Source organism: Leptosomus discolor, chromosome 9 (assembly GCF_034619465.1).
Source record: "Leptosomus discolor isolate bLepDis1 chromosome 9, bLepDis1.hap2, whole genome shotgun sequence".
NCBI lineage: Eukaryota > Metazoa > Chordata > Aves > Leptosomiformes > Leptosomidae > Leptosomus > Leptosomus discolor.
The window spans coordinates 14,906,440-14,929,641 of record NC_141399.1 but is presented as its reverse complement, the minus strand read 5'-3'; the positions used below and the strand labels follow the sequence as shown (position 1 = coordinate 14,929,641).

The 23,202-nt window shown below is 39.1% G+C and overlaps 1 protein-coding gene across 2 annotated transcripts in view; it reads right to left on the bottom strand.

The window, feature by feature from the left end:
- Window positions 1-22,827, bottom strand: part of CACNA1D (calcium voltage-gated channel subunit alpha1 D) — a 198,204-nt gene extending 175,377 nt beyond the window's left edge. For both annotated transcript variants that reach the window (XM_086470607.1, XM_086470608.1), the window contains exons 1-3: window positions 22,791-22,827; window positions 20,303-20,621; window positions 17,688-17,793 (exon numbers count right to left, since the gene is read on the bottom strand). In XM_086470607.1, coding sequence (XP_086326733.1) covers window positions 17,688-17,793; window positions 20,303-20,621; window positions 22,791-22,827 — 462 coding nt within the window. The remainder of the gene's footprint in view (window positions 1-17,687; window positions 17,794-20,302; window positions 20,622-22,790) is intronic.
- Between the last annotated feature and the right edge of the window lie 375 nt (window positions 22,828-23,202).

The following is a 23,202-nucleotide window of genomic DNA, read 5'->3' as shown; positions in this document are numbered from 1 at the left end:
TTACCTCTGGCTCAGAAAGTTCTTGAGATGAGGACTGCTGGATACAGTACGGTGCGTTTATTTTGTTTCCTAGACATCCCCTGTTGGTCAGTGTTAGAGCTAGGATTGAGGGGTTGATGCTATAACCCAATACAGCAGTTAGAATTTGCTGTTCCTACATTAAGGAAAATCTTGCTGAAATACAGAGTTGCCTCTAGCATGACAAGTTAATTTTGGGGCACATCCAAACTTAAAGAAAAATCTTGACATTTAACTTCCAACTAATTATGATGCTTAAATTATTGATAAAAATAACCTTCTAGTCCTTTTTAGAGGCATGAATGCTTTTCAAATTTACATAAAAAGAATGTATGCAGACTAGAAATCTATAGCTCAGGATAAACATATTGTTCTATTTTAGGCTGATATATATACAGTATTGTAAAATAAAAACAAAACCGAGTGCATTGACTCTTCCCTCTGGAAGATCTGCATCTGTCCAAGCTGAAAAGGTCTCCAATCACTATGCACAATTAGGACAGCAGCATGCAGGCCTTATTTGGCCCGCTAAACACAGAATTTCTAAGCACGTCTGATTTTTTTTTTTCTTACAGTTATTCCCAGCAATGAAGGTCACTGCAAACCACATAGTGCACATTTTACTGCTTGTTACCACTTGTATAAAATCTCAGCTAACAACTATAAGCTAAAATATGTGATATTTTTCTTAACTCACATACAGCATGCTTCAATAGTGTCGCATGTATTAGTGGAAGTGGAAATAATCATCACATGTATTAGAAAATACAGCAGCATCCAACTGTTACTGAAGTTGAAGGAAACCATTCACCAAGTTTAACGTATTTTGAAGTGTTGTTATTTTTATCATTGAAATCACTGTTTATAAAAATCTGTTAATATGGGAACAAAAAACTGTATTATGCAAAACTATAGAATAAAATGAGACAGAATCCAACTATTTTGGTAGAGTGAATATACATGCAACACATGGCTAACTTACAAATCAGGGAATGAATCCTCATAGCTTTTTAACAACTTAACAGTTAACGACAGTTTAAATTTCACCACGAAGCCATTACATTTATCAAAATTAATCCACTCTGATTTTTTTTAAACAATTTTGCTGTAACATACTTATCTATAGGTTTCCAAAGATGAGTGGATTCTTCAGTCTTCTTCTGGGGAGCTCAGCCTTTGATACCTAACCTTTAGCCTTCAGAAAGAGTTAACTAGATGCAATGAAGTATCCATAATAGACTTAATACTACTGATGGCAAAATATAAACTTAGATAAGCTTCTTCTGATTTGAAACAAGTAAAGTAGTTGAATCATGAAGCTAGTTATTTAGAAAGGCAAATTCTATGTCCAACACCCACAATCTAGGCTTGGCTTTAAAAAGCACAATCCCTTGAGTCTTTATATCCTATTTGTAAGAACTCTAACATTTAATTAATTACAAAGGGAAAGCTGAAAACTTGTCTGCTCCATGGGAATCAGGTATTTTCATGTGATCATAAGACCACAGCAGTTTACCACTCATTAGATAAGTCGTCATACTTTAAGTATTCATGTTTAACTCATCTTAACTCCAAGTAAAATGCATTCATTTAAAATATAGGCAGCCATCAAAAATGCAGCATAAGATGATTCCCTCTGCCACTCAGGTTGTCTTAAGACAACACCCAACCATTTCTAATCAAGTCAATACACAAAAAGATACAAAGACTTATTAATATTTAGTTTAAGGATAAACAATATTTTTAAAATAAAAATTTCACTCAGTTTTATTTTCTAGATAGAATGATAATATGCTTTAATATTTTAATATACTTCACAAAATCTCTTTTTTCCCCTACAAACCAAAGCTGTAAAATCCATTTCTAGTGAAGCATCTACCACCATCACTACTGCTAAGTTGCCGGATCGTTAAAATGCAGAACAGACTGAAATCTGAGGCAATGTAGCTTCATCTATAACACACACAGAAATCCAGAACCTTTGACTTCTGCAAAAGACAATTACATCTCAAAGCAGAATAAGCCCTTTTAACTTCCCTAAGTCAAGATAAACACTTACAGTTACCCCTTTTTCATTTTTAGATAAACAAATATTCCACCACAAACTTAAAAAATTCATATAGTAACGTTCATATTCAAGGATTCAACTTCAAGGGTTTTCTTTCATTCCAGTAGGACTTCAACACGCACTCCTCATGACTGGAGTAAAAGCAAGTAAAAATGAGGAATCATTTGCAACTTTGCAAGTCTTTGCTAAAATACACGATCACAGCTTTGTAGGGTATGTCCCGAAATGCCCCTGTGTACATTAAACCCACAGACTTTAAACTCACAGACTTTTTACCCATGGTTATTCCTTCACATCTTTATAGGAAAACGGCCAGGAAAACTTGTGCTCTTATACCCTAAGATCTCCCTGTCTTGTCTTCACATATGGAGAAGGGGTTACAAATTATACAATGCAGAAAAAGCTGATGTTTCATGGTCACCTTACATGCCAAGTGCTGACCCTGTGTTGGAGTGTCTGGCACAGTGAATGCTGCTTGTCAGTTGAGGAAATGCCTCCTCCAGACATATCTGAGCCCACATATCTGTCCCTTGCCCAGGAAACTGAAGTATCTCTGTTCTCAGTGACTTCCCTAATAGTTTACTGAAGAGCAGGCATCAGCACTATATAATTACACAGACTATGAGTGTGCAGACAATGACTACGAAGAGATGCCCAAATCCTCTAAGTTCATTGATAGCTGATGAGGTTACCTGTCAGTTCATATCCTTCAAGATTTAGTTCACAGAAGAGCAGATAAGCTTCCACTACTTGCCAAGACAAAAAGTACATTATGGTGGAAATATCAGCTTGGAGCCTCCATTATCAGCTTTCTTCTCATGAATAATGAGAAAAAGGGGAAAAAAGAAATGAGTAAACAACTAAGTGGAAAATAGTCTGAGTACCTGGACCTCTAGCACCCTAATTTGTCCTTCACATTTGCCAGGTGTAATAACAGGGCAGGCAGGATATCTCAAACACAAACTCTTCAAAATGCCATGCTGGAAACAAGAGTCTAATACAAAATATTAAACTTCTGTGGTATAAAATGTCCATAATCATTTGGACTTTCAATAGTTTGAAGAAGATTTAAAAAATATTTTTCTGGGTGTGCAATTTTTCTTCTACATTCAGCAAAAGTGTGGTTTATACATTTGGTAGAAAAGTTTGAGGATGTCTTCTAGAAACTAAATCCTCTTCAGATGACATATCTTCTGGCATGCACTTGGGCTCATAAGTTTGTTCCTTTCTTTTCCCTGACTTATAAATAAAATTAAAAGTGCAAACATTCATCTTACAAAAATAAAGATGTTCTGCACTCCAAAGGTCCCAAAATCAAATAATGAACTATCTACACGTAAAATTTGTTCTTTATTAGAGATTAAACTTTTGAGTAAGAATGTTCAGTCTTGTACTTTCGTAAAAGCAAATTCAGAAGTATTTCACAGTTTTAGTAGTATTTCACAAACTCATATAGCAAAGAAAATAACTTTATAGGTTGGATGGGGCTTTGAGAAACCTGGTCCAGTGGAAGGTGTCCCTGCCCATGGCAGGGGGTTGGAGCTAGATGATCTTTAAGGTCGCTTCCAACCCAAACCATTCTGTGATTCTATCTTTTTATACTAAGTGATGGAATATAGAACTTAAACTAACATTACTGAACATAGAATCTTGCTCTCCAAAAAGACTGCACAGGTCTTGCAACTTGAGGCTGACACATGGGATAGTTCAGCCTTTTTCAGCATCACCACCTCAAAGATACCCACTTTATAGGCAAAAATAGGCATTTTCAAATCACTCTTTTATGAAGTAAACTGACTACAAAATAACACATCTACTTTTCTTATATGCGTAAACATATTCTTTAGAAATACGTTTATACTGATAAATGTTGTATGAAGGATATTAATACACCCTTGACAATTTATCAGTTCTCTAACCACTGGAAAACAGCTATTGCACAGCAGCCCTTAAGCACAGAACTTTAATCCATCTTTTTAAATATTTTCGATATCCTCAGCCCAGAAATCTATAGTTTTCTTAACTCAGTCATCGTGATCACTTTGCCTGAAGGTTATCTGCTAACACATTTGTACTTTGTTACCTCTACACTTGTTTAACAGCAAGAAAAAGACAATTCTAATGTGCTTACAATCCATGGTACTTAATCCTTAACTGGAAACTCCGGATTCACTAAACATCCACTTGCGTCAAGGCCTCAAAATCATCTTTAAATCTTCACCCTATTTTCACTGGAACAGAGCAAAGCACATGCAAGACAATCTAGCACAGCCTTACTTTGTTCAAAGAATGGATCAAGCTCATTCAGACTATTTATTAAAATATGCTATGTCATACCTCACTAAAATATACTAAGATGTACCATCTTTGTGCATTTGCTCTTTTAAGTTAATTTTCTTTCCATTAGCCTTTCCAGTTGTTGCCTTTCCTTCTGATACTTTCTGAAGCAGTCTCATTCCCAAACATGGACAAAGTGGACTAGATAAACCCCTGCGCAGAGTCCCTGTGTGGACACCAATTCCAATAGCCAGTGCTCTTCACCCCCACCCCGTCTTACTGTGTAACACTTCAGAAGACAGTTTATCTAATCCATGCTTTAACCGATTAGCTAACTTTCCTGAAAGTTTCAATGTAAAAAAAAAGCCTCCGGAATTCTATTTCTCCCATGTTTGTAGGAAATTCATTTCCTACCCTGCACCTAATGCCCTGTTCTTCCTACTTCATACTTCTTTATTTCAAACAATTACCATTACAAGGAAAGTTCCATCCACTTAGTTATTTGCTTAGTCCTCAAGTTAAAGTCCTTACACGACTCCAGAATTTGCACTGACGAGTACATAAAGGTACACACAACATCATGCAATGCCTCAGCCCTAGCACTCATTGAGTAAAATGAATACTAAGGTCCTGCATTTGAGCTTTAATACATATATTTAAAATAATTATTTGGGGCCAAGAAGTACATAATATTTGAATCAATAGTAACAATGATGCAAAGGTTTCTAAAGATACCCGTCATCCATGTGTCACATGATCATGCTAATGACACCTTTGGTGGTACCATTCCCACCAGGTGGACAGTTCACATGAGCATATTTGTGAACACTCACAGTATCATGCTTTCTTTCGCTACGTGCAATTTCTGCTGCATGCGATGTGACTGCCTTGGTCTCACCCACAGATCACCTGTTCAAGGTTCACTCGACCTCCCAGCCAAACACACACTGATGCATCCTTGTGCTACCAGCGTAACTAATAGAAGCTTAACATTAGCATTTTCAGATGCACATGAAACACCGTATGGAAGCTTACTGTATCTTCTGAGACATCTAACATTAACTCCCCCAAATTTCCTTTCCTACTGCTGTTTACCTAAATGTCACTGCTTTTGCTGTATCACTATGGGAACAGTGGCTGTTCCTTCTGTTCCCATATTGCCACTACCAATCACCTTTTCTTCGCCAAAATTTGCTGCCAGAACATTCTACATTCTCAGACTTAAAAATATAGCCTCTGACAACAAAATTCACCAGAAAGTGTTCACCAGAAAGTCAGCCAAATCATTTCCAAATAAAGACAAAAGAAGAAACTGTTTTAAAAGAACTCCCCAGATCTCATTCTGTTCATATGAAACCTATTCACCGTATCTTAAAGTTTCACAGCCTCAAACTTACTTTTCCTTCTGATATCCTTTTAGAGCAGAAAACTATTTTATAGGTGGGAGACTAAAATACTAAAAAGATAAATAGCCTGTCCCAGAACACACAAGAAGTTAAGGGCAAACTAAAAATTTCAATGCTCATTCCTGAAGTTCCTGGCTAGCATCTAATCTACTTTCTGTTACCTTTTCTGCTGTGGCACCAAACTATTTTATTTCCTTAACCCGCATAATTCGGTGTTCCTCTTAGAGGAGATAAGCAGTTCTATAAGCACAAAAATTAATCAAGCCCCATCTCTACAGCCTGGCATTGGTTGATGAGTTTTGGTATGACATGTGGGCTTCTGCTGCAGCCTGTCTTTTGGGGAAAGAGGGAACAAAGTTTCTCTCTTCCTGTTCTCAAAAAAAACATGTAAAAGTAACTTTGAAATCTTTGTTTCTGCTTTATTTGGTTGAAATCAGATGCTCTCAGAAGTTATAGCGTTACATCACAACTTGTGGCCCAGGTATTTCTCATCCACTTGATAAACACTCTCAGCCATACAGTGCTTAGGGGAAACATAGATGTGAGAAGCAGCCAATAATCTTTTACTACGGGAGACAAAGTCCTTTTAAAAAGTCAGAAATATAACCTATGCTGACAGACTAGGTACATGCTCAGTCTACCTATGCTCAATCTGCATTAACTATGGGCGTTGAGCTTGCAAAGCCTCCAGTGAGTTTCAGAGTTCAGGGTAAGATCTTCTTATTGTATTAAGAATACAGATGGCATGCACGTCTGGTCTTAAGATGGGCTTACACCAACACATCCATGACAATGCAAACATAAAACTGAATCATTAGCCAGTAAAGTCACATGGCCTCTGCTGAAACCATGTTTTAGGGAATTTGAGTCAAATGTGATAGTTTCATTATACATAAACAAAATGTAAGCATTTTTAAGTAGCATTCATTTTGGTACCAGAACATAGAGAAACTTTCTGTTCTGTACTATACCTCGAGAATTACAGCAGCTGAGGCACCTCAACAGGAGGCAGAGCTAGCTGCCTTGCACTACTGATGCAGGCCAGTCACAGAGCCTTTGTACCTGGACATATTCATCTTTCCTCCAGCAGTCAATAAGAGGACAAACTGTGGTAAGTATCGTTTAATACCATGAGACTTAGTACAGTCGGGTTAATATTGTTCCTTTTTATCACTGCATTTTTTCCACTTAGTTTTTCTGAAGTCAATGACGTCAAAAGATTTTGAGACCTTATTTTAATAAACGTACAAGATCTATATAACTTGGTAGGCTGGGTTTTTTCAGCTTTTTCCTTTGCTACAGCAAGAAATAAATTATTGAACAATAAAAGCTACCTAAATTTGGAACTAGTAAGTCTTCTTGGGATGAAGGTAAGCACATCATTAATTAAATAACATTTCATGATTAATAACTGACTTATGCCACACATCATGGGTATGTGTTTTAAAGGGTTCTGGATGCGTATTTGAAAAAAGTCATGACATCATAATAAACCCATCAGAGTGAAAACTGCCCTAGCAAAATGTCTGATAAACATAATACAGCTTTGGGGTATTTGCTACTCAGTACCTTGGAAAGACTGTATTTTTCTGATTAGCTGAGTGGCATAAGATGCAATCTTGCTGGAGGCTGCAGCAATGCAGTGGCACCTTCAGCCAACTCAGAAAAGCATAATAATTAAACTACTGAACCTTATTAATTAACAGTTCTTATGGTTATGTTCTTACATGGTAAAGAGCTTTCCAGCTTTTATGCCACATGAATGTAACTGGCTCCGTATGCTCCTTTGTGCTACTGATCATCTGCAAAATTCTACTGAAATGCAACCTGGTAGTTCAGTACAACATGTTAAAGCTGTCAAGTGTGATGAAATTCAACATACCACCTGTTTTGTATCACATGAGAAGAGGACAACTAAAACAATTGGTCAAATGAATCTTTGGGCTAAACTACTTTCTTCGATTATGATACATCAAGTATTAGCTTCTAAGGAAATACACAGTAAGTTTGAAGATTTTATTCTGATCTTCTGCAAGTTCTTTGTCTAGTGTCATCCCTTCTGCTGTAGTGACCAACACTGATCACAGTTTGTATTATGTATTTTACCACAGTAACAAATAGCAAGATTCAGATCCTTACTAACGACATTATCAAAAGGTATAATTCTACAAGATTTCAAACTTGTAAGCAGCTCTCTACTCATATGAAGAGTGACTACTGTGAAAAGCATCATGTAACAGCAACAGTTAGACACTGCCCAAACTTTTAGCCATGCAACTAAACTGAAAATGTACTGGCATAATACCTTTTAGTAATAAATAAGAGGGAGAAAAAAAAAAATCTTTGCTCACAACTATACAAATAAATTCAAGCAAATCAATCTGTGCATCATTTTAAACTTTAATATTATTATCAATCATTACAGTATTATTCTAGAATAAGACTCCGTACTAACACTGAACAGGCAAATGATGTATCCTAGTCAGCTGTGTTGATTTCATTGAAAATGATATTTTCATAGTTAAATTTTGAGTATAAATCTCCAATCTTTATTTAAAGGTTGGTTTCAGATGCTGAAGTCAAACACCTAGGCTTCTGAGAAGAACCACACTCTGTGATTCTTCAAGAACGGAACTTTAAAAGCACTTTTCTTCATAAAAATGACTACGAAAAAACACAAACAACAGTAAGCTGATAATGGGTGCTATCAAGTGAATTTTATACAAGCAGGAGCTAAGCACATGCTCTCAATCTCCTCTGAAGAGAGAGGGGGGGAATGATGTTCTATTTGCAATTCATTAAATGAAAATTTTATTGCAAAGGATTACACAATAACAAAAAAAAAACCTAACATTGAAAAGCAAATCCATCCTAATTAACATTCTCCTGCTATCACTATATATTCATTTAACCTTTCTTCATGGCCCTGTCCTTCCAGATGGCCCAGCAAAAAGAGAGGTTTTGGTGCATGACAGCAGGATAAACAAATCTGAACTCTTGCAAAATAAATGGTAAACCAAATCACACATTTAATTAACCATCACTGAAAACAGTTTGTCATTAAAGCTCACCAGATTAGAAAATACATTTTAGTAGGTCTTAACAGCTACGAGTCTTTTGAAGTACCAAGAGACTAGCTTTTCGAAAACACCCAGAACTTCCCCATTTCTGCTCAAATGAAGCAAGCAAGCCTTGACGAGCACTTTCAAAAGGCATGGATCCCCACTCTGTGGCATTTCAAGACGCAGCACTCACACACAGGCCATGTTAAAAAAAAACAACACAGTTCTCAATGCATAATACACTTCTTGTATGAAACATCTTTTTAAAAGAAAGTGAACACCCATGTTATGCATAATTGAGAGTTTTAAAACAGGTTTTATAAAGCAAATCCAAGTAATATTTATGTCAATTACTTTTGATGTGGCAAAATAAAGATTCTCGATTTTATGTGTTCATTTTTTGAGTAAAAACTTCAGAAACAACCTTCAAGGCTTCCTTTAGCATAGCAGCTATGGTCAAGGAATAAAACTATACATTAGTATTTCATTAAATTTATTGGAGTAAATTAGTAATTCACAGGGTTTACATACAGTCAGTAAACTGATTTTATAATCTAGGTTTGATAATTTTTTTTCAGAGCATTTAAAAATCCACTTCTACTCTGTTCCAACAGTCTGCATGAAAAGTACAAACTTCTCCCACTCATCTTAAATGTTCTCTTTAGATTGTAATTACAACAATTTTAATGCCAAACTAACTACTTTCCCACCAACCATTCAAGTGATACAGTAACTAACAAGATTATTCTGTGTGTTTGGAAGTACACAGCTTTACTTTTATTGTGACCAATCTATACTTGAAAGTTTTGTGGGCATAGCTTTATCAATCAAGGAGTAAGGGAAAAGAAGGTCAGGGAACCACTACTCTTCACAGCACAATTAAACCAAAAAAAAAAAAAAAAAAGAGCCTTTACCAGTGCAGCACTATTCTAGTTGGGAGACTGACTTTAGGCTCTCATAGAAAAAGAACTCTTTCTGGTGCATGCTGTATCTCCCTAGGCAGTTTGCCAGTAATGCACTACCAGCAAATCTTTTTAAGGAGACACAAGCCCTTAGTAGGAATTCCTCACAGGAACAAGCTTACAACTTTGAACACGGAAAAAAAATTTCCTTTCAAATGGGTATGATTAAATAAATTTTTTTGGAAGGCCTTCTGGTTTGAATAACTCATCTCCTGCATTAAAAAAAAAAGGGGGAGGGGGAATTATTTTTGCAGGGTCGTTAACTGAAACCTGTAAGACTAAGTTGTGGACCTTCTTCTCATACCCTTGCACTCCAAACAGCCATTTTTATCTGTGCTGAAGCAGCCAGATCCTAAGTTGTATTGGGACACACAAAATAAAACAAAATAAAGAACAAGGACTAGTCTATGTTCTTCCCATACCTCTACAAACCCAAGTGACCTTTCTAACAGTTGGAAATTGCCAGTCATCTTGGTCATACCTTTCTTTCAGGAATGTCCCTTCTCCTAAGCCAGAGTGTGAAAGAAAATTTATATTTCATTCACCACTAGAGATGGACTTGACACATGCAATCATGTTTACGACGAAAACTCAAGAGCTATTTCATGCTACTGGTATAGTGCAGAACAGACAGAACAGGCCTAGGAACCGGCTGCAGGACAAAGTGGGTGTAAAACACTACTAACTCAGAATTTTCACGTATTTTGCAGAGGTGTGCATTACAACACAAAGGAAAAAAGTTTTCTGAAGACATAATCTGCACTGATAAAAGTCAAAGAAATCCGTAACAATTAGCTAAAACATACTACTGGAAGATTTGGGCTGCCAGTAATATATAAAAAAATGAAACATGAAGATAGGGCTGAGAATAACATTATAATATTTTTTAATAATCCCCTTGCAGAAATGTCATCTATTAAGGAATTCTTGCAGCTGTGCAAAGGTTACTTACTGATGCATCCTGTCTCACCTAATAACCATCAAACAGCTTTACTATTAATTTTCAGAAAGATAAGTCTGGCTGCTCCAGTAGTTAGATAGTTACTTCAGTTTTTTTGAATGAGAAAACAGATGTCAGGGTAATCAATGTACATAAATAGCAGGAAAAAAATGATCAAAACTATCCCTCAGCACTCATATATGAAAGTAGACACAAAAACTGACAAGGAGAGTTCATTTTTAAGCCCGTGTGAAAAGAAAAAGGACAGCTCCTAACGTTTGGGTTTTTTTCAAACCTAAAGTACTGACTTTCTCACAGGCCCTCCTGACTACTCATACACAGAATTATAAATACACTTCACTAACTTGAATCAACATGCAACAAAATTCCTGTGATATATCAGTTACAATTAGATCCAATGTTTTTGAATCTTTTTTCAAACTAAACTTAAAGACATTTTCCCTTAGAAAGAATTCACCTAGTGCCTTTAGTACCACTAGTCAAGTGCTTGGCTAAACACATACAAAACATTGTAATGTCTCCATCATGTTTTCCCATGAGCAAAATGAAGTATTTTCACCAGAGTCCAAATTACCTTGCATCTTTCCTGAAAAGTTTACTTGGGTCACCTTTATGCCAGCTAGCAGAGAGCATTAGGAGAGAGCATTAACTAAGAATCCAAGGGCAGAAAAGATCAGAAACACAGTAATCAAAAGTTATTTAGATTGGAAGACGGTCTAAGTGAGGGGAAAGAGACACAGGCCTCAAAGAACCCTTGAACTGAAAAAGTAAACACAGCAAGGACAGTAGTTACATGCAGAAATCTTTCTAAAATACATCATAGAACATTTAGTAATTAAACAAAAATGTTTAGATTTATTTACTAAATGTGGTTAAAATTCATAACATTCTACAACAATATTTTCAGATAAGCTATGTATAGAGGATAACTGGGTGCAAGGTAAAAACCAACAACATTTTCAATGAATGGACTAATTAGTCATGTGGCCTCAGAACTGAATGAGTCATAGGGTTGCTAATGAGATAAGGACAGGAAGGCTGTCACCTCTAAGTCAAGAGTTCAACCAGTTCTTCTCAGAATACTCTCCTGCTGTGCCCTAGATTGAAAGCATAACTAACAGTTCAGGGACAACACTAGCTTTCCTATTGCTGAAGGCACCAAAAGATCCACCTAAATCTACTTACAGAGGAAGTCTTTGACTGAAAGACAGGACACAAACATTACCTTTCTGTAGCAGCATCCCCTACTATGGCAGTCCCAATCCTATCTGCCCAGGAGAAAGAAGAGAAGGTACCCAGGGCCATCATCTGACCTGTGTGTAAGCACAGACTGCAGAGATCTTATTTTAATGCAGAACCTCATTCTTTGAGAGGGTTCCTCACTGACAATGGTAGTCAGAGACAAGGCTGAAGAATCCTCCTATCAGGGCATAAAGTTTTTAATTATCGTTAGGTTTCAGCCCTTTATGCATTAGGGTCAAGCCCTTTGCTCACATAACTTTGCACTTGTCAATTTGCTGTAATATATGCAAGTAAGTCTCCCAAAATCCACAGGCTTTCAATCTCTTCTCAAGTAGAACCGTGTCATCAGTGAAAACCTACAGGGTCCAGTCACAGAAAAGCAGTACACCCAAAGCAGACTCAACTCAAACTTCAGGGGTATAGTTTTCATAGACTCAGTATGGATGGATGACATCGTTCACACTTACTTATTTTTAAAAAAAAAAAAAAAAAAAGGAAATTAAAAGAACCACCAAAAATGTCTTGATCATGGCCAAAATCCAGACTTATATTGTCCCAGTCTGCCTGCACATTGTAAAGTAAGAAGCCCAGTACTAGTCAGACCAAAGGGAAAGTCAGTAGGAGGCAAAGCACAGGAGAAGAGAACATGATACAGCTGGATGATACAAGAAAGAAAAAGTGAGGTGGGAGAGTGAGATAAAGCCATGCATGCTGCAGAAGAGAACAAACAGAAGAGTAATCACAGAGGGAAGCCAGAGGGTAGAGACAAAAGATAACAAGAAAGAAAGAAAGAAATGAGTGGGAAGTTATCAAAGACAAAAGATATGAAGGGAAATAACATACCATAGATGGGGAAATAAACAGAAAAGACAGAAACAGAAGAAAGATATACACAGGAAACCCTTCCTGCCAGAAACTGCTTCTTAGCAAACTCAGACAAGAAACACTGCCAAAAGAAGAGCTGAATCAAGCATGAAAAGTTCAGATCACCTGAAGCTTCTGAAGGCAGATGAAAGAAACTACATTAAAATATGGATCAGTGAGCTTATGAGGATTTCATCCCAGAGTACACTTGCACTGTTCTGCTGTAAGAGAAAAATAACTTCTCTGGTTCAATAATAGTTTCACTCACCTACTTGCAGAAGAACTGGTCTCACTTATGAAATAACACTAATTGACTAGGTACTAATTATTAAGGAGAATTCAGGATCAAGTTCAGTAACTGCTTTTAAAGTTCATTAGTCTGCGTTGCACTCTCTGCAGTACCGAAAAGCATGAGAGAACTACTCCATTCAAAGCACAGAAAAAAAGATCCCTTCCTGCTGCCTCTCCTGGCACACAGAGACACATACCAAGGTGTTTTAGACAAAGGATTAGATAACAGGACTGTAACACTTGGCAAGTAGTCAAGCACAGTCCAGTCTGGCTTTAACTCTGCACTTCTGCTTTGTTTGAAATGCATCTTTTTGTACCACCCAGTACTAGCACATCATTCTTGACAGAGAACAAGGATGACCATGAATCCACTGTGCAAGATAGCTGTAGTGCACCCTCTGCTCAGAGAATGGCAAAAAGGCAAAACAGAAATCTAAGCTTGTCTAGTCTGAAGATGAAAAAGACAGACAAAAAAACTAATAATGAAAGGGACTTCTATCCTACATCATCAGTGATTACCAACTGCTTAATTTAGTCACTGATATCATGAAGAAACCTTTTCTTGCTTTCTTAGGTTATCATAAGTATCTCATAGCATGCTGCTGGCTCCACCACAAAAACTTCAATCATCACAATTTATATACCAGCAAAGGATGAGTGACCAACACAGAAACACAAAATTGTCCCATCCTTACACTTCGCTTGCACTGCCAATTTTCTATAGTCTACTGTTCCAAAACAAGGGTGTGGAACCTTCTCACAGACTATCTATCTTAAGGTATTTAAGATTAAAAATTGACTCATATTCAAGAATAAGATACCAAAGATACATCCTATTTTTTAAAAAATACATAAAAACGCATACATTTGATTTGCTATTTCTCTTAAGACAGATGTACCTGTTTCTTAAAATGTTTGTTACATTTTTGGTTAGTTGGTGCTAAAATTTCTTTTGCTATTACTACTGCAATGTATAACTGACTTTGTGCTGATTAGACATCACATGTTGAAACATTCACGAGGAAGTAAGAACAGGGCTCACTCACAGCTCAACCAGGGGTTACGTGGTTGACATACGGTCAGTGTTTCACTGGCTCAGTCACAGGTGAAGACAGACTCAGAAATTGTATCTCAAGTTTCTCCTACAAGTCCTCAAAATTCCGTCATAGAGATGATGTCTTCTAACATCCCAAAGGGGAACAAATACTTGCTGTGCACATACACCCTTGGATGGAGGTTGCCATTGTAGACTTCCTGAAGTCATAAAAGCTGAACACTTCAACTGCTCAAATTCTCATATATGCAAACAATCTTCTCCCTAGCCCAAGCAAAACCGGAAAAGTTTCCATTTCTAGTTCCCACTTACCAGTGTTCCACTGGTTTTTGCCCTCTTGCACCATGGCTTCCTCTTTCTGCAGCTGATTACAAATTATATATATTTTGTATTTGCAAAAACAATCTACATGCATAAATATTTAAATTTTTTTTATAAATTTAAAAAATGAGCCAGTTCAGCTAGCTGATGGTAAGCAATTAATTTGTTAAACTCAATGAAGCAACACTGATTTACTCCCTAAGAACCAAGCCCTAGATATAATACCCATATGCAAGCTAAAATTTATCAAGCTGAACTTCTGGGGTTTACATGATGAGGAAGTGAAGGCACTGGAGGCAGCCCATGTTCCTCACTCTGGTCTCTCCCCCCAAGGCACTAGAGGATACAAGTGCTGCAATCTGTACCGTGTCAGTGGGCAACAAAGACGGAGAAAGGCCTAAAGAACAAGAGCAGCTGAGGGAACTGGGGCTATTTAGCCTTAAGAAAAGGAGGCTGAGGGGAGACTTTATTGCTCTCTACAACTACCCGAGAGGACATTGTAGAGAGGTAGGTCCTGGCCTCTTCTCACAGGTAATTTAAGATAGAACAAGAGGGAACGGACTCAAGCTGCACCAGGGTAGGTTTAGACTAGACATTAGGAAAAATTTTTTCCTCAAAAGGGTTGTCAGACATTGGAATAGGCTGCCCAGGGAGGTGGTTGAGTCACCATCCCTTAATGTGTTTAAAGGTCGTTTAGATGTGGTGCTTGGAGATAGGGTTTACGGATGCACTTGGTAGAGCAGAGTTGATGGTTGGACTTGATGATCTCAAGGGTCTGTTCCAACCTGAATTATTCTATGATTCTGTGACACTCATGTCGAAAGACGAAAGGAGGAAGAAGAGACTGTAGGGTTGATAAGACCAAACTTCCTGGGCTGGAAGGAGAGAGATTATCTCATTCTCTTCAACTTTTGTACCTGAATTAAAGCCAGAGTCATGTACAGTCTCCCAGCACGATCAAACTGGCGGTATAGGGCTCATGGAAGACAAACATGTCTACATGCAGGGTACTAAAATCCTGCCAAACTTATTCATAAGATTTAATACTGATTTTTAGACCAGTATCACAAAAGATCTGATCATTATCCAACACAATAATCCCTACTTACACTATAAGACAACTGATGGCCCTTTCTCTCAAATATATATCCATACATACACCTCAAGCATCAGGAAGTGCACGCTCAAGCAAGTTCCCAAGTAAGCCTAAAGGTTTCTAACTCAGATCTTCTATGCCATTCCTTCACAGTGCACTTGAATCCACACTGGCAGCTCAACAAAGGCAGTGGATTTACACTAGGAAACATGTCAGTGAAATATCAGAAGAAGAGACATGGACCCAGACCACTGGTTTTCATGATGTAGAACCTTAGTTGTAAGAAAATGTTCTAAGTCAATGCTGCTCATTCCAGAACTATTTATTTCACTAGATCAGGTACACAGGATGTGCCTGTGTGTTCCCTTATTGGGCTTAAACCTGTCCCAGCACCTGAAAGTACACTGTCAGGATACATTCTGTTCTTTGACCAAACAGTGGAATTGCCTAACATCAGTATAAACAGGATGCAAATTTAAATGGGAATTTGAGAGAATTTAAATGGCCAAGTAAAATTTATATACATATAATTGGGGGTGTTCAAGACCCTTTCTACTTAAAATGGATAACGATCTCTTAAGGATCTCTAGAAAAACAACATGTAATTTATTTTTGCTTAGACTAACCTGGCCACATCAGATTAAAAAAAAGAAAAAACATCAGGGATAAAAAGATCCATTTCTCCCTAAATACTAGTGCACTGTAGAATTAGGTCAGAAATACCAGACATTAGCCTAACAAAACTAATGCTAAAAACCATTTCTTTCAAAATGATTAGCCTCTGACACAAGTAACTGCTTTACCCTTTTCATGTAATGCTTTATGAAATTAGTTATTAGCAGATCTCTTGGTGGATTGACAGCTATGGAGATTTGTGCCCTGAATTTCTCAGAGAAAAAAAAAAAAAAAAAAAAAAAAAAAGAGAGAGATAAAGACTGTTGGTTGGCTAGATACACAGCTGCATAAATCGTTCTTTACATTGACCTGAATTATTCTGCCTTTCACCAGCATTTTTTATTGTCCATATTTGCTTAAGTTTGATAAACAAAAAATATATAAAATGGGTCATATGCACAGAATAATTACTTTCAGTAAAATAAACAAGCTTACACACCACAAATCACACAAACATGTTCATAAATAGAAGACCTCCTATCAACCTAAATTTTCTGGGTAAATTAATACAAAATTACCTACTGACTGGTATCCAATTCTTTATTTCAGGAACACACTTCTCTTTTCCCCCAGCAAAAAGTCACATGTGGATTTTGAGTGCACAGGACCTCCTAACTCCACTATTTCAAGAGGCTGTTTAATATAAACAATGGAATTACTGTGATGTAATGCAGTAATTCCCTTGAGTATGATAGCCTTTCTAAGTTTTAATAGACAATTAAAACAACATTAGTTTTCATGATACAATTTCAAGCACAATGCTAGTATACTATTTTCAAAGAAATACATCTCTACACACTTACTGCAGTACCATCCCTTTTTTTGAAAGGCCACTTACACCAGCAGTAACTGCTTTTGAAATTCACATTGATGTTCTTACCACTTTAAAAAGTATTAGTGTCAAATTTCCCATCTTCTCATTAAAAACTAAAATATCTAGTAAAATACACAGCTAAATAACACCATTAAAAACTGAAAACAGACTAGACAAGTTAACTGGGAAAGGCAATTGAAACAAGTGTCATAAACACAGTAACAGCTAGTAAACATTTTTAATCAACACAAGAAATAGAAATTCAAATTAAAGTTTTTATACCGCACAAATACACATCTACATGAAGCAGCCTATTAATGTACATTCCCCTCCAAAGAATTTCACTGCTGAAAAATCTCATTTTAAACATGACAGAGGAGCACATACTAAAACTGAAAAAAACCCACCCAAGACAATTCCACATACATTGTATTTTAAAGTATCACTATATACCAATTTTATTTTTTTACTAAAATTATCTATACTTAACACAGTCTTAAATACTAGCAGCTAATAATGACCATCAAGTTAAAAGTATAGCAAACGAATATGAAATGAAAACTCAAGAGTACTCACCAAATTGTGATTAGTTGAATTAGAATCATCTTCTGGGAATGGGATGTAAACAGCTAAGGCCACACAATTGGCAAAAATAGACAGTAGTATAAATATGTCAAATGGTCTGGAAAATCTTGTTAAGGAACTTGTGAATTATGAGTATCTACAAACTTTTAAGTCTAGTTCTCCTTTCAGCATCACCACTTGTAAAGCAAGTCTTACTTTTAAGGCAATCTTTTGACTGATAACTGTGACAAACACTTCATCACCTTTAGTTATCGCACTACACTGTATTATTTTCCATCACAGTGATCTTTCAACATCCTCTTCTTTTTGATAAAGAGAAAGCTATTACTCTTGCTGCCACAGAGCACTTTATATTAAATTCCAGAGATGAATATAATTATACAGTCTTAAATCAATATATGGGTCATCATGATGGGTAAGGAATACTTACTGAGCTGTTCTGTTCTCATATGCTCACATAAATCTCATTAATATTAACAGAAATGTGTTTGCCAAAGCAGGAAAATCATTTGGGACCTAGTTTGTAGTAGGATATGAGAAATATTCCCAGCAAATCACAACTGTTCTCCTTTACGAGAGCTGGAAAGCTGTACAACGGACACAGGAAAATTCTGAGCCCCTCTTCATGTGCCTGACAGCTGGATTCCTCAATCATTTTGCTTTGGCCAGGACAGATGAAGGTTTAGGTAAGTGGACTGGGGAATAGAATATCATTACTGGCTTGGCAGCCCCATGTACACAGAGACTATAGCCTTTCACACTGACAATAGCATGAATTGCAGCTACGCTTTTTATACCATATCTGGATGACAGCCGCTGAAACCTGGAGATATTTTTCCTTCTGGAAGACAAAAGGTATTTCTTAAAATTCATGCCTGTGAAGTTCATCCTTCAGTTTATCATTAATTTGCCTTTCCCCCAAAGTATTTAATTATTTTCTTATAACTACAAACATGAGGGTACCCGGGTGAATCTACTTGTGGAAGTTTGGAAAGGGAAGTTTTGGGCTTTAACTATTCTTTTTGACATCCTTCCCTCAATTTAATACACAACTTCCTGATATATGTCCATAAGAGTCCCATAAAAGACTGAGGGAAGACCACCGAATATACTCAAAAGCATATTTTTGTCAGTTTAAAATATTTTTCCTGGAAGAAAAAACAACCCTACAAAGCCCATATGCTCCTTAAGATCTGTTAAATTTTGATTGTTGGCTTATAACAGCTTGTCACCTCAAGGGCTGAGTTTATGTTCACAAAGCCTATCAACATCAACAGCTGCTACCTTGCGTACAAAACACAGTTACAACACACAGCATGCAGCATTCTCCAGACTGAAATGAACAAATGATACCAGCACAAGACTGACAAGCTTGGTTTATGATGTAGTGCTACTGGGACAAATTCTGCCCTGAGTTATTCCACTCTAGATCCACTGTAATTTCATTTAACCGACTTTAGCCAAGAAGAGGCCAATTTACTGAAATGAGTTGGACTTGTACCAGCTTAAATGAAAGCAGAATCTTTAATTTGCAATTGAATTGTGTTCAAAGAATTGGGAAAAAAAAAAAAAAAAAAAAAAAAAAAAAAAAAAAAAACCCAAAAAAACCCCAATAACAACAACAAGGTATTGCCAGGTTGGCTGTTCTGTTTAAAGTAACAAAATGAGTTTTACTTCAGCAATCTACTCTCTTGAACAGCTGCTTCCCATTACAGGGATGTTGCCATGGCTAATAGGCAAACATTTTCTCCTCCTACCTCAACAAAACTATTTTCTATTTCAAACCTTTTCTTGAGAATTAAATAATACACCAAATCAACATGCTATCAGTTCTGCCAAAGAAATCCACATACTTCCACATCACAACCACTGAACTAAAGATAAAGCAATCTGGGACATGTATGCTGGGACAGCACGAACACAGGCCAGTGTATCTGAGCTCCTGTCTTCAGCTGCACGTGCTACAAGATACCATTGGTAGTAGACACATGTTGTAAAAGTTCAGAAGATCAGTATATTTCAGACATTTGTATGTACTTAGAGTCCTTGGCTTAACCAAAAATCTTCCCTACTTTCAGTACTTGGAAAATTAATCTTTTTTAGAAGATTTCTACATCTGACTCATTTTCCCTAGTGACAATACACCAAGTTGCAATATGGAAGATACACGTTTGACATATCAGGTCATCTCCCCATTAACACCACTAGATGCACTCATATCCATTCAGCCTTAATTTGGAAGGGCAACAAATGTAATACAGATATTTGCTGGAACACCATATAAGCTTGTAAATTTAAAGAGTTCTGAAATTGTTCCCCCATCTCTTCCAAGAAAAAAGGAACAGCTATGAGCTTTTCTCCAATTTTGAACTACTTACTTCAGTAAAATGATATTCTGTGTCATTATGACACAAATTAAGAGGCTATCTTTAACAGCAATTTAAGCAAAATTAACTACTATCAACATTAATGACAGTTACCCGCATGTGCAAGTGAACTAATGCGTTAGCTGTGATGCTGTACGGGATGCTGTAAAACAACCCCCTTGATACATTCAGAAAACGCAAAGAACAGATTGTAAAAAAGGAAACTGCATCAAAGGATACTTCCATTCTACTAGACTAATGCAGGCTCTTCGTATTGGGTTGTTGAGGGATAAACAGAAAAGTGCACGGGGTGGCCGACTATTAGACGTATTACCCTGTTTTTTGCTCTTGGCATATTGCTGGCGTTTTCTTTGGGACAGAGATCCTACAGGCTGGGCTGTGGTGGTACTCATATTTTGGGCAGCCTTTGCTTGTCTAGCAGCATCAATTGCAGCTTGCCAAGATAGAACAGTTTGCTTGGATGGTGCTGAACTGTTTGACTGAATAGCTGGTCCGTCACCAGGGAGAGGAATTCTGGTGCTACTTGCATAGTTCGCCTCTGCGTGACAAAAGAAAAAAGTACTTGGTTATAATATTTTTTATGCTAAAATGTGTCACAATATTTCTGACAAAAAGATTATTTTAAGACCTCTTGGCAATGTGATGCTTCCATTACTTATACTACAGAGCACAACTGTACGCATATATAGATACAGATGTGACTGAACAGTAGCAAAAACCACTCTGGAATCAGTATTATAACTTCAAGCTTAACGCAAGTATCAAGACACAAACACTTCACATTTTGATTCTTCCACTGACTGTATTTTTTCCTCACTGGATGGTAGGTTTCCCGTCACCATGTTTATCCAATAAAACATAGCTACTCCTTAAGATCAAATTTGCTTTAGTAACTTTTTACTATTTCCTCACTTCATTTTGGTCAGAAAAGTAGTTGTTTAAAATTCTTACAGATTGTTCAATTAAGACTAACCCCCACTGGGGAGGGGGAAGTGCTGTAAGCAAGTCAAATCTTGCCCTGTTCTGCAATCTCAAAGAGAAAAGCATGGATGCCATCCGCAAATGAAAAATCAAATACTGTCAGCCAATAAGCATGTTCATAAAGCACAGGTATATTTCACACTAGAAATTACAACTGTGAAACCACCGTAAAGGGATTGGGTTTACATCTTCACAAGGGTTTAAAAAATAAACTGCACCTTCCAAACAATAACAAAGTCCTCTTTGTACAGATGACAGCAAAGCAGTCAAATGCCACCTCCTCACAAGGATCTTTCCTTGTGAGCTCTTTGACTAGAGCAACAGAGTCTACTCCTACACGCACCTGTAGGAAGGAGAGACTCCGAAGTGAAATTCAAAACTTGCCTGGGTGGGGAAAAAAATGGAGGAACGGCACAATATTCTCGCTGGGAATTGGGGCTGGCGGGATGACTGGGAGATGGATCTACCCAGGCAGGAGAGGAAAGCAGCTCCCCAAGCAGAGGAGCCACAAGCAGCGCACCCCTCCTCTCCCCGAGGGGGGGACGGACCACGAGAAAGACGCGAGAGCCGCGAACACGCGTGGGTGCGGGCGGGCCCGGCCGCCGCCGCCACTTCCCACCGCCCCGCTCCGCTCGCGCCCTGCCTGCGCGACGGGCGGCCGCGCGCGCCGGGGGCGAGGGGCGGCGGGAGCATTAAGATGGCTCCCCGGGATGGCGGCGGGGGTGTCACTCCGAGGGCCGCGCGTCGCCCACGGAGGCGGCCGGGCTGCCGCGGGACCCGGCACCAGCGCGGCGAGCGCTGGCCAGCGGGGAGCGGGCGGCGCATCAACAGCTGGGTGACACGGAGGGCAGAGCCGCCTCGGGGGCAGGCTGGCACCGGGGGCAAAGGTGGGAACTGCATCTCCAACATCTTTCCAAAGCATCCCCGCTTCCCTCACCTCTTTTTTTTTTTTTTCCCCAAATAAAAAAGCAGTGGCACAGCCATCTCTCCCCCGCCTTCCGCCTGCCCTTCGGGATGCCATGAAACGTGGCTCGGCGCAAACAACCCGCCCACCCACCTATCCTCCATCTACCCACCGTCTTTTTAAATCAATACTTGACACAAAGCCAGGGTGCCTGCGTTCCGCGGGGAGTCCCTGCCCCCCGGCAGGGGCAAACCCACAAACTTACTGCTAATTTGAGGAGGAAGGAATCATTGATAAACAGCAGCGGGGGATGTGGCGGCGCCGGAGGGGATTAACGCCGAGAAGCCCCGCGTCTCGCCCCCATGCGCCCCGGAGGGGCAGGGACCGAGCACACCGCACCCACCGCCCGGCCCTAAACCCTCGCTGCCCGCTCGGCGTGGGGAAGGCGCCCGGGAGCCGCATCTCCGTGCAGGTTTATCCACGGTTACACAAATAAGGGGGAAACGTAGCGCAAGCTGTTTCCTCCCTCAGCGCGGCCGGCTGGTACGAATGGCCTCGGGGCAAGAGATAGACGTGCATAAACCCGCTCCCGTGTCGGTCGCACGCCTCATCTCGCCTTCACCTCAGCCCCTGCCCTTCCCGGTCCCTCCTCGGACCCAGCCGCTCATCCTTTCCCCATCCCAAACCCACCCCATCCTCAACCCTTTCCCTAATCCCCCGAATCCCCGACTCCCAAATCCCTCATAAATCCTCCCCCGCTCCCCCCTCCCTGCCCTCAGCCCCGGGCACGCCGCTGCCCTTGGTGGGCGCTTGGGCTCTTACCTTCTGGGTGCTGCTCCGGCTGCTGCTGCTGGTGCATTGTTCCCACTTTCTCCAGCGTGTGAGAGGAAAATGAAAATAACAAAAAAGGGCAGAGACGCCCCCCACCCCACCCCGAGCCAGGTGTGCGCTGCCCCCTGCGTTCCTCGCTACCCGACCCCCATGGTAGAGACTAGCGACGTGCGAGGGGCTGCTCCTCCTCCTCCTGCCGCTGCTGCTGCTTCGCCGCTGCCAAATCCCTCAGAGTTTGGGCCAACATGACACTCACATCCGGGTGACACGGGATCTCTCCATCCCTAGCAACCCGGCTGCTGCCGCCGCCTGCTCCTCGGTCCCCCTCCTGCCGCCGCCGCCGCCTGCTCCACGATCCCCCTCCTCCTGCCGCTGCCTGTTCCTCCTCAGTCCCCCTCCTCCC